Source organism: Cavia porcellus, unplaced genomic scaffold, assembly GCF_034190915.1.
Source record: "Cavia porcellus strain 051 isolate PalLab524CR breed Dunkin Hartley unplaced genomic scaffold, mCavPor4.1 scaffold_25, whole genome shotgun sequence".
NCBI classification, from domain to species: Eukaryota; Metazoa; Chordata; class Mammalia; order Rodentia; family Caviidae; genus Cavia; species Cavia porcellus.
Genome location: NW_026947508.1, coordinates 7,496,776 through 7,509,677, shown reverse-complemented (window position 1 = coordinate 7,509,677; position 12,902 = coordinate 7,496,776). Strand labels below are relative to the sequence as shown.

Genomic DNA, 12,902 nt, shown 5'->3' with positions numbered 1-12,902 from the left:
TCCTCTGTAACCCTTCTGGCTTATCCAGGTGTTTTTCTTTCCAACTCGTAACTGTATTGAGGGGCTTCTGAGCTACCACAGGTGCCTCAGTTTCTCCTAGATGTTTACCATCACAAGCTAGACACTGGTAAAATTTTTCTCACAGGGTCACACAAATGAGCCCATGCACAGCTTACCTAGCTCGATGTTCTGGGATGTGTCGGCCGTGTGGAGCGCCACCTCTTTGCCAGGCTTCAGGGTCCCGTTGATCGGCATCCCTTTCACATAAAAATCAAGCTCGCAAGGCAGCAGGTTGCAGACCACCGCCGTGGGCAGGAGATATATGGTGTGCCCGGGCTGTCTGAAGATCTGTTTTGCACTGTCAGAAAATATGCTGGAGGGCATATAATCCGGATAGTTCTCTTTCTTTATAGCCACACAAAACCTATAAAGACAAAATGATATGAAAATTATCAACCTGAATGAAATACTTGAAGTCTTTTACCATAGCTGAATAACGTTAACATGGTTCCGAAGTCAGGGAGGTATTTGTGTTTTAATCAAATACGTCTATTGAGATGTAACAGGCAATAAAACTGTATGATTTTAAATGTTCAGACGATGAGTTACAGGACTACTCACACCTCTATAACCACCACTCAAAACAGAATTATTTTTCTCTCCTGAAAGCCCCTTTATGTCCTCTTCCTATCAATCAAGTAATCATTCCCTAGTAATTATTATAGATTAGTTGCACCTGACCTTGAACTGCATCTAAAGGGTCTGACGGTGAGTACTACTCTTGTGTGTAGGCCTTATTTCTCTTGAGGTGCTGCTGCCTATAGTATGCTGTGGGGTGAATTATTGTTTATTCATTAGCTTGTTATATCCAGTAGGGCTGCTTCTAGTTCAGGGATACATAAAATTTCTTGTAGAATACTTTCCTGAACATGTATCTTCATTTCAGTTTAGGCCAATTCCGACTAATGGACTTGCTGGTCCTCTGTCTTGTGATGAAATTTCCAAACACTTCTCAAATTGGCTGTACACTTTTACATTCTCATCAGCTCCTTAGGGGAGCTGTCTGTCGCCACCATCTGGGACTATCCCCCTTCCTCACTTCATCCCGTGGAGTAAGGGTACAGCAGGACTCGATAACCTTCCCGAACGATTAATGATGCCGGGCTTCTTTTGACTACCGCATTTTCTTCACTAAATCAGCAGTTCAGCCTTTTGCCTACTCTAATCAGTAGGCTCTCTTTCCTACTGTTGGTATTCTATGTACGAAACCTTTTTCAGACACATATATTTTTCCAATTGTGTCATTTACTCCTTTTCTTACTGCATTTCTGAAATTTTTCTTTGTTGTTGTAGTGTTTTTTGTGTAACAGAAAATCTTTACCTGCCCCAAAGTCTCTAGAAACAATAGTTCAGAATTTTGAATTTAGGTCTATGATCCATTTGATTAATTTTTCCAAATGAAGTAAGACAGGGGTTAGAGTTCATGCTTTCATATGGACATTCACTTGTTCATCAGTATCTGTCTGGAAGACTTGTCTTTCACCCCAGATTGACCTAGCATCTTCTAGACGTGGGTCCATTTCTGAATTCCCTTTATCTCCCATTGGTCCCTAATTGTTTTCACGCTAACAACACACTTGATAACTACTAACACTAGACCGTGACTCTTGAGAACAGGTTTTGTAAATCTTCTAGCTTTGTTCTTTTTCAAGATAGCATTAAAGTTCTATATTTTCATATAAATTTATAATTTCCTTAAAACAGGCCATCACAGTTTATACTAGGATTATACTATTGTGTCTTTAGACCAAATTATTGAGAATGGAAATCCTAGCAATACCAAGTCATTCATTCCATTAATTTGGTATGACTTTCCACTTATTAGGTCTTCTTTCTCTCAGAAAAGTTTTGTAATTTCTAGGGTGGAACATCTGTACTTCATTTGTTAGATTAAGTCATGGATATTTAATGTTTTCTGATACAACAGTACATGGTATTTTTCTAAAGTACATTTTCTACATGTTCATAGCTAGAATACAACAGAATTTTTTTTTTTTTTTTTTTTTGACAGGGTCACAGTATGTAGTGCAAGCTGCCCTTGAACTCACTTGTGTAGCTCAGGATGGCCTTGACATCATGGCAACCCTCCTATCTCGGCCTCCCACATGCTGGGATTACAGGTGTAGGCCACCTCACTTGGCAACATCTGATTTCTATATGATCTTATACCCTGAAACCTTGATAAAGCTAGCTAGTCATTTCGTCCATATTCCATGTATGCAAGTGTGTCATTTGAAGATAACAATTGCATTTCTCAAATCTTCATGTATTTTGAATTCCTTATTATTTATTTATTCTTTACTGCAATGGCCAGAACTATTGTTTCTTTTTTTTCTATTTCTTGGTTTTTAATTTGCTCTCCTTTAGCCTTTCTGCTTTTTTAGAGACAGTTTCACTAAGTGCTACATTGCCTGGACTGGACCTTAGTGTATAATCCTCCTATCTCAGCCTCCCAGAATACTGGGGTAACAGGCTTTTTCAACTTTCATTTTTGTTATTTTTTTGTTTTGTGTTTTGAGACAGGCTTTCAGCTCAGGCGGGCCTCAAACCTGCAGTGATACTCCTCTGTCAGCCCCGGAGTGCTGGGAGTACAGGCATGTGCCATCATGTGTGCTCCTCTCTAGCTTCTTAACGTAAAAGAGCATACTTTCTTATCTTCTGGGAGTACAGGCGTGTGCCATCATGTGCGCTCCTCTCTAGCTTCTTAACGTAAAAGAGCATACTTTCTTATCTTCTGGGAGGATGGTGAAACTAACCTTCCCCACAGGACCTGCGTCTGCGGTGCACCCCACGTGGTAACACGTCTGCTGCTGCTCTGGGGACTTGGCCTGCTACTGGATTCTGAACACCTGCTTTCTTTTGTCACTGATTCTTTGATCCCACTGGGAATTTGCTAGGCATTGATTGTTGTTGATTTCTAGTTTAGTTCTACTGTGATCAGAAAATACATTCTGTATCTCGGTTCTTTAATATTTATTGATCTTTGTTTTATGGCCCAGCAGATAATAACCCTTTATGAATGTTATACACGTTCTTGAAAAGAAGGTACCATCTGGAGTTGTTGGCAAAATGTTCTCTGAGTGCCAACTGGAATCAGCTTGCTAACAGCACTGTTCAAATCTTTTGTGTCTTTTTTAATTTGTTCTACAAATTACTCAAAGAAACTATTAAATACCCAACTCTGGGTGTGCACAAACCTATTCTCTTAAGCGTATTAACAACTGTCAAGTCTGGGGACAGGGTCGACTGGAATTCTTTACACTATTCTGATACTTATTCAAATTTAAACTAAATGAGTGCCTGTCTTCATTATAAAGAAAACTAATGCAAACAATCTCTAAGTTTAAAGTCTAAATTTATTAAGGTCTAAGGGTAACAATCTAGCATTTTTTTCCAACATGGAATCTAGTACCACATTACTTACAATCTTTATTACTGAAAAACACTAACTTAAGCAGCAGGCAATTTTCTTAAGTGTTCTAGATAGTCAACAATAACAGTGTGAACCTTCATCCAAAGTATTTAAACTCTGTCATTCAAAATACTCGCAGGCCCAGGGTTTTGTTCCCCCATTAGACACAGGGGCTGGTGAGTTCCCCTCCCATTATGCCCTCCCTTTATGCTGATCACACGCCTGTGAAGGACACGCTGGGCGGCGGCTTCTCCCCTAAATAGGAAGTAAGTAACCGACAGATGTTACCCTCGGGTTCTCATGAACTCTCATCGGGAACCTAAGCACTAAGGACTGACTTCGCGTTAGGACCTAGCGGCGGCCACGCCTACCTGAAGAAGCGGCTCTTCTCCGTGTCCATGGAGTGGCACTCTCGCTTGCTGCTACTGACCTCTGCCGCCTTCACTACGTTGGTCCAGTGAATCGGGGCCTTACAGAAAAACACACCCAATCCTTTGGGCCGGGCCTGCAGTCGCCAAGAAGTGAGGTGTAAAGGCACAGCAAACGAGTCCCCTGGCATGACAGCGGGAAGCACCACTGGCTCTGCCACAGAAACAAGGGTTAGCACTTTCAGACAACAGTCCTCCTCCCCAAAGGCTAGCTCAGGACAGACTGCAAAGGCAGACTGCAGCTAACAAGTGTTCATGATCCAGGTGGGGCTGCATACACCTGTAATCCCAGCACTCAGGAGGCTGAGGCAGGAGGATCCCTGTGAGTTCGAGACCAGTCTAGGTTGCATAAGCAAGTTTAGGGCCAGTCTGCACTATATAGTTGGGACCCTATCTCAAAGAAAACAAAACCAAAAACAAAAAAAAACAATTATTATGGAACATTTACTACATTCTAGAAACTGAACGTACTGTCTGGTGCTGACGGGCTGTCCAGTCTCAGTTCCATTGGTGTCTCAAGTCTGTTCCTCACCATGAGAGCCGATCGGACAGTGATGACCTTGCGAGCGCTGCCTTCCATGGTCACCGCGAAGACCACCCGCACAGGTGGGAGTGAGGAGAACTGGGAAGGAAAGCGGGAACAGAGGGGCTGAGCTTCTGAGCAACACCACCGAACGTCTAAAGCAAGGCGCAGCAACTGCCCCAGCTCTTCAGGGCTCTCACCACTCTACCCTGACACCACCGGCTCTCGGGAGTAAACCAGCTACAGAAGCACAGGACGCAAAACCAACTCCACGGGCTTCCACAAAGGTATCGGACTCAGATGTGACAGCAACTGTTTGCAAAGAAAACCACTCCTGCCCTCCAGACCCATGGCAGGGAACTTCAGCTAGGACTGCAGTGCGAGCCTCCCCGGTTCCCAGGCTCCCTGCTATTTGCTCAGACAGCACCTGCTGCAAGCTACCAGCACACGTGACGCCTCTGGGCTTCCACACATCAGCCCTTGCACAGAAACTCGGACAGGACTTAGCTCCAACCCTATCGGAGGGGTTAAGCAAAGACCACCCGAAGCAAGCACAGCTGCAAACACTGAGGTGGGACTCTGCAGTCTCGAAATGACGTCACCTGGGGCATTCTCCTCCCAGATTAATGACAGGTTAAGAAAGTTTTCCTAGAATACTAACAGTGAGTTTGGTACTGCCCGAAAGCATAGAGAAAAACAGAAGGAAGTCTTTTGAGATCAAAACTGGTCTTTGTAAAAAAAAAAAAAAAAAAAAAAAAAAAAAAAAAAACCCAGAAAAGGCAAGAGTAGTCTGTACTGATGTTTCATTCCCAGCCACAAATACTTTCTTTTTCTCTAAGTGTCACTCAGGTCATGGTTCAGGACCCCACACACTATGTGCTGACATGCCTACAACAAACTAACATGTTTTCAAAGACTTTTAAATGCAGACTAAATTCTGTTTCCATAATCATTCTCTTATAAACAGGATACCAAGGTTCAGAAAGCTCAACCCAGTGAAGAAAATTATTTATTTTTGGTCCCAGGTAACAACACTACAATATACTTACATATGTCTAATCACACAGACACACACACACACACACACACACGTCTTGGACCATCACCATGTGACAGGACACCTTTTGACCCAAGATCCCACACGAAGCACACCGAAGAGCAGGCCTCTGAAAGCGCTGCTCTCCAGGGCCAGGACGCAGCAACAGCGCTTCTCACTGCAGAAGTGAGCAACATCACAGTAACGTGTTTCATCCTCCCAATTTTTCTATTAAAGCAAACCGTATGAAAATCAACCTAAATGAACAAGAAAACGAACGCTTCCAGCAAGTCCAAATGAAACAGCACCAGGTAATTTTCTGAAGTGTTTTTGGACTGACATAAACATAGGTACATGTCAGCCACAAAGCTCAAACACAGGTCCGAATAAAAGTCAAAGCCACCAGGGACTGTTTAAAACTGCCACACTGCTGCTTTCGAGCTTATCTTAAACTTCCTATTTCTGCCAAGCACAGTAGCACACAGCTGTCATCTCAGCACCCCGGAAGCCCAGACAGGAGGATCGCTGTAAGTTCAAGGCTATCCTGAACTACATGGCCACACCATGACTTTAAAAAAAGAAGAAGAAGAAAGATTGATTCACATTTCAAAACTTGTGTCCTCTGGCACAGGTCTGTAATCTCAGCATTTGGGAGGCTGAGGCAAGAAGATCGTTGCAAGTTCAAGACCAGCCTGGGCTACAAAGTGAGCTCAGGGGCAGCCTGAACTATATGGCGAGACCCTGTCTCCAAAAAAAAGAAAAAAACACACACAGACAAAACTTGGGTCCTCAAGGAGAAGAAATAATAAGCAAAAACCTGAAAAAGTTTTTTTAATATCACTTTATGTTTCAAAGCCAATGGGGGAAAAGAAGGCTTGCTACTTGTCCTTCTTATTTACTTGCGTTACCCAAACATACGCAATTCATAGCCATGCAGGGTCACGTTTCTATTGTAACTTAGGAAGAAAAGGAGCCCTTGGACTAAAACATCTGCTTATTCTACTGTAATATCGGTACTTAGTCACATGCACTGAGTTGGGAGAAGATACTTTCTGGTACATTCTTGGAAAAGGCAGGCAGTCATCAGTCACAAAGGGCAGAGAGAAGTCCCAATCACACATCTGAAGAGCCCTCTATCACCAGGACACACACAGGTACACGGAACGGCTACACTGAACATACGCAACACAACCAGAGGGAAATCATACTCACATAAACCTGAGGATGTATGATATTGGTTCTGCTGCCTGGGCTGCCAATCTAAGAAGAAAGAGGGAAAGTCAGAGTCATATAGACGTAAGACAACAGGTAACATTAAAATCAGTGACAATGTAACTTGTTTGAAAGGACCACGTTTGAAAATACTTCCAGGTAAAGCACGCCACTATCAAGTTAAAACATCTTTTGAAAGACAGGGGTAAAACCATCCTAACTCTACAGCCATCTGATGTATACAAAATCTCTCCAGGACACATCAGTAAGAAAGTGCTGAGCAGTCAATCCAGACATGAATTCAGGGAGAAAAGTAACCTGGGGGAAAACAATTTTCTCCTTGGCGAGGAGAGCAGGGCATCAGAGCATTGCCCCAAAAGTGAACATCTGTAGATCACTGTAGAGCAGTGTCCTCCAAAGGTGCACTCCGGAAGGAGGACGAGACCTGAGGAGAGTCGTCACAGCTCTGCAAACTCACGGCTTCTGCCCTGTCACTGCTGTCCACACATGAGTGCAGTTATCCACAGACAAGCACCTGCCCAACACAGTCACGGCTGCTGCATCAGCCATGATGCCCACCTCCACCTGCACACAAGGGCCAGGGACGCTGCCCACACACTGCCCGGCCGGTCCTGCAGCCCCCGGACTACAGGCTGGGTAAAATTAAGGCAGGCTTCTGCAAGTGTATGTGTGATCAGGAAATAGCTGATGAAAGGCATCTTTCTTTCTGCAACAGAAAAGGACTTGGGAACAGAGAGATAGAAAGATCAAGAAGCAGCATAAAAATTAGGAAGTGCAGAATGCAAAATCAGCATTTTTTTAAAAATCAACTTTTCTATGTACCAATAATGAACTGTAAAATCAGGAAAATAATTCCATTCACAATAGCTTCCCCCTACCCAAAAAAAAAAAAAAAAATTTACAGGTAAACCTAACTGAACAGGTGAAAGACCTCTACAATGAAAATTACAGAACACTAAAGGAAGAAACTGAAGATGAGATAGGAGATAAAAAGATTCTCTACATTCTTAGGCAGAATTAATATTAAAATGGCTGCATACAAAATACCAAAAGTAATCTACAGATTCAACGTAATCTCCAAAAAAATTCCAAGAACATTTCTCACAGAATTAGAAAAAAATTCTTTAATTTACATGGAAACACGAAACAGCATGCCCCAAACAATGCTTAGCAAAAAGAACAAAGATAGAGGAATCACAACATCCAGCTTCAAATAATACTACAAAGTTATAGTAACGAAAAAAGCATAAAAATAAGTACAAAAAAACAATGTGACAGATGACAGAACACAGAAATGACATCACGCAGCTACAGGCACCAACTGTTGACAGAGAAGCAGACACTTCTTGGAGAAAGAGCGGCTTTGATAAACGGTGCTGGGACAACTGGAGGCTGGCCAGAAGACAAACCAAGAGCCCGACCTGTCACTCTGTACAAAGTCAGTTCAAAATGGACACACACACACACACACACACACACAGAATAAATAATCAACAGGATGGTGAGGATGCAGGAGGAAAAAGGGAACACTGCTGGTGGGGATGTAAATTAACACAGCCCCTGAGGAAATCAGTTGGAAGGGTCCTAAACAGCTACCTTACGACCTAACTATACCACTTTTTTTTTTTTTTTCTCTGTGTACGTTATAGCATTTTTTTTTTAATTTTATTTAAGGAGAAAAGAAAAAAAAAGCAGGGAAAGGGTACAAGTTATACAGATTTACAGAAAAAAAATGAACAGTAGGAAATCACTAGTTAATGGATTACATATTGTCATCTTAGAAATAATTGTTCAAGTCACAAAATTAAAGCTTGTAAAGTGGACATTCCATCAATGATACTGCAAACAGTTCTGTTCATTGATCCAATAAAACTCTGTGATATCATTTTCTATCTTATACACTTAAATATACATGCAGTTATATAGTTTGGAGCACTTTCTTTTCCTCTCTTTTGTACCATGACTATTACACATTTTGGGTTTCATTGCTCCCGCGGTTCTTATTACTTTTTTGGAAGAGAGTAAAACCAAATGTGACATAACAGAACAGAATCAGTCAAGTCAAAAGGGTGGACATAATAGATAATGTAAAAACATAATACAAGGTGATCAACAATGGTTACCATAATGCCTCCCGCTATCTCTAATAGAATTGCCTATATCATTAGTTATAATACAATTGAACAAAACAGTAAAGAATAAAACCGACAAAACCAAAACATTGGAGACATTGTAGGTCTTCAAAAGTAGATAAAAGTCAACAAGAATGGGCGTCATAATGAATCTCATTATCTTCACAGCTGATGCCTAAACTTTCGAACCTGATACTATCCAGCAAAACAGAATAGGGGAACATCAGTTAAAAACCAGATGGTGAGAGTAATACAGGGCTTTAAATCAAGGTAATGAAAAGTCAAAGTGGGTTACTATAATATATCCTGCTATTTTTTTTCCTTTAATTAAAAGGATAAAGATAAAAAAGTAAATAATGGAGTGGAGATTGAGATAAAAGAGGGCATAACAACGAAACAGCGCAGATCAAAACATAACCATTTAAGCAGAATAGTGTTTCACCACCAGATAATCCTAACCTAAAAGTAGTTACCATATTGTTTCTTTCTTTGAAATCCTTGAGTACAACTTCGTATACTGTAGCATTAAGTATATCAAAGCAATGTAAAACCATTCAAGAGAATGACAGCATTACAGAGTATTTAGAATCGACTAACAAAATGAACAATGGTTTCTGTATAATCTCCTTGTCTTTAAAAGGTTTTTGCTTATACTATCGTACATAATAAAATCCAATAAGATACAGCCTATTTAGACCATTGGAGACAGAAGGACAAAAGCTAGATGAGACTTCAAAACAAGATGATACTAAATCTGTATTACCTATTAAGATGTCATTTTCTCCAAAATAGCTGTTCCTATCATCCAATCTTCTCTGCCTCATTTCTGTTAAGCTCTTTTTCTGTCCGTAGCTGTCAGTTTGTCTTCTTCATTTTGTTCTCTGCTCCATTCGTTGTGGCCTCTCTGCCATTATTTCTGGATTCTTTGTATTTTTCTTTTTTTAGAATATCCTGCAATACTCTCTGTAGAGTTGAATTGGTGGTTGCAAATTCCCCCAGTTCCTCTTTATCCTGGAAGCACCTTGTTTTTCCATCAATTTCCAGGGACAGTTGTGCAGGATATCTCAATCTTGGCTGGAGATTATTATCTTTCAATGCTTGAATTATTTCCCCCCACGCTCTTCGTGATTTGATGGTTTGTGCAGAGAAATCTGCTGTAATTCTGATGGGTGTTCCCTTGTAAGTGGTCTGTTTCTTGTCTCTTACAGCTTTTAATATTCTGTTCTTGTATTGAATTTCTGGAATTTTTATTATTATATGCCTGGGTGTTGCTCTGTTTGGGTTGTAGGTAGCTGGGGTCCTGTATGCCTCATACATCTGAGTATCTTTACCTTTTGCTAAATTAGGAAAATTCTCCTGGATTATTTCTGTGAGTAGCTTTTGTAGTTCACTTGTTTGTGTCCCTACTTCTTCTTTTATGTTCTTAATCCTTAAGTTATGGATCCTCTTATCATCTTCTTGTCTTTGTATTATTGCTGTTTGTTTCTTTGTTATTTTTAAGAAGTTTTTCATTTCATTCTCCCATATTACAAGTCTGCCCTCCAGTTCAGATAGTCTGTCCTTAGTTTCTTTCAAGCTGTTATGCCAGTCTTCTATAGACTTCTTAGTATCTTGGTAGTCCCTTTGAACCTGCTTCACGTATTCTATGCTTTCTCTGTTTTCTCCATCAAACAATTCTCCCCTTTTTTTCTGTTCTTCCATTCCACCACCTGTTTTTTCTTGGGTGGTACTTAGCATTTCTCTAACTATTCTGCATACTTCTAGCTTCAGGTCATTGATAACTTCATTCCTGAATTGGTCTATGAGGCTCTCTATATGGTGCCTTATGTGTATTGGTGCGGTGTCTGATATTGCCTGTTTCTCAGAATTGGGGGCCGAGGAGCCTTTCTTGTTGCTGCCTCTTCCCATGCTGCCTCTTCTTCTCTGTTCCTTATATATGCAAGCTTATATAAGAGGCCCAGCTTCTCTCCCAGTCAGCCACAGCCTGATTGAATTGCGCCAGTTAGGTGTTCCCGCTCACCGCTGCGCACCAGGGAGTTACGGACCAGGCAGCCTACGCGTCTCCCCTCCCGGCCACCGTCAGGCTCTGGGATCTGGGTTGGGACAGCCTACCAGGTCCGCCGGCAGCGTCACGCAGGCCAGGCACTTTTCACCAATCCTGCCCGAGAGGGGGATGTGTGACTGGAGTCGCCACCGCACCCTGCTCCCGCTGGACTGCTCGGGCCCAGAAAGTCCTCCGCTGGAGTCAAACTGTGGTAGTGTGTCAGTTTCTCTCACTCACCTCACCACAAGTCAGTGCACGCCTCCCTGCCGTTCGCAGATTGCCGTTCTCAGAGCTTCCGCGCGTCTCTCTCCTTGCCGCGCCGCTGTAGAGGCAGCCAGCCGCCGCGCGGCGGGAAACCCAAATCGCGGCTTACAATGGCGCGGTTCCAGCCTCCACACCGAGTCTTTTCTGTTCCTGTTTTAGCAGCAGGACTGCATTCCAAGTTGGCTTCTCTCAGCCCAGTTCGTTCCTGAGTCAGCAGAGCATATCTCCACCGACTTATGTCTCCTTAGTCTGCACCATTCCTGGCTTCTGAGCCGAGTCTTTCAGAGAGCCTTCAGTAGTTGCTGTTATCTGTCCGCCATGTTCTCCCGGAAGTCCTAACTATACCACTTATTGGTCTATGTCAGAAGAATTAAAGTCAGCATACTATAGAGATACTGCAGTACAATTCACAACAGCCAAGGTATGGAACCAGCTTAGGTGCTCATCAAGGGATGAATGGATAAAAAAAAAATGTGGTGTAAACACACCAGGGAATATTACTCAGCCATGAAGAAGAATCCACGGAATTAGAGATCACCATGTGAATTGACAGAAAACAGACTCAGAAAAAAAAGCATCACATGATTTTTCTAATATGTGGAACCTAAAAACAAAGGACATAAAAACAGAAGGGAGACTGTAGATGAGAGAGAGTGAGTAAGCAAGGAGGAGAGAGGCCAAGGCCTCAGGGAGGGAATAAAGGGATGGATACTATCAAAATACAGGCATTGAAACCAGGATTTTATAACATTAACAGGTACTACCAAAATTACACTTTAAAAAAAAGCATAAGGACCTCTCTCCCAAATTAGGAGCCATAACACAGTATCAAACATGCTCAGCAGGGCCTGCCCTTCACAGACAGCTCTGGGGTCACAGATTCACCCATGTGGATCACCCACTGTGTGATCAGGCCGATGATGCCAACCTGCACTGAACGTGTACAGGCTCCCTTCTCCTTTCCTTATTCTCTGAACAACACCACACAGTGACAATTCATTCAGCATTCACATTGTATGAGGAAAAACCCAGAGGAAATTTACACGGGAGGATGCGTGCAGGCCGTGTGCAATCGCCGCACCACTTTAGGGTGGACACTGGAGATTCTGGGATCAGAAGGCGGACTGGGGTCCTGGGCCGGCCCCAGTGGGCCCTAAGGGGTGGCCAATCAGGCCAGCTGAGTATGAGAGATCTCCTAGGTGAGATAAAGGGTTGCTGCCAGTTTTAATTCTATTTTCTACCACACTTAACTACTGCTTGGCTTGTCCATATACTGCTGCCTAAGGCCCATGACTGAGCCAAAACAATCGCTAAGTCTTCTTGCTAGACCTGGGGAAGTGAGGAGGAGGAGAACGTCAACAGAGCACGGCTCTCACTGCAGACTGCACCAGGGGGCAGTGGCTGCAACGCCACACAGCTGTGCCGCTCCACACTCACTCCACAGCCACTCACCGTAGAGGAAGATGAATTTTTATCTGGTGCTGCGTATCGGAAGAAGGTCCCGACTTTGTCCACCGACACCGGGCTCACTTGCTCCCAGCCGTTCACTCTCACTTGCAGCTGGTGGATGCGCAGGTCGTGGGTGTGTCTGTCAGGCAGAACACAGACAAGGGTATACAGTGCAGTCACAGGCGAGGGACAGCAGAAGCCGAGACCCCACCTGGTTACTGTGTGATGACGTAAAACCCGGCAGCTAAGCCTCCTGGGGATTAACTAGCTCTTGGGAAATTAAGAGACTGGTTTAAGCGGGTCTTACGCTTACGGCACAAA

General features: G+C 42.9%; 1 protein-coding gene across 8 annotated transcripts in view; it reads right to left on the bottom strand.

The window, feature by feature from the left end:
• Vps13d (vacuolar protein sorting 13 homolog D) overlaps positions 1 to 12,902 on the bottom strand; it is a 243,841-nt gene that overhangs the window by 126,385 nt on the left and 104,554 nt on the right. For all 8 annotated transcript variants that reach the window (XM_063235530.1, XM_063235536.1, XM_063235533.1 and 5 more), the window contains 5 exons: positions 12,585 to 12,720; positions 6,672 to 6,719; positions 4,372 to 4,522; positions 3,844 to 4,054; positions 177 to 424 (listed from right to left, as the gene is read on the bottom strand). In XM_063235530.1, coding sequence (XP_063091600.1) covers positions 177 to 424; positions 3,844 to 4,054; positions 4,372 to 4,522; positions 6,672 to 6,719; positions 12,585 to 12,720 — 794 coding nt within the window. The remainder of the gene's footprint in view (positions 1 to 176; positions 425 to 3,843; positions 4,055 to 4,371; positions 4,523 to 6,671; positions 6,720 to 12,584; positions 12,721 to 12,902) is intronic.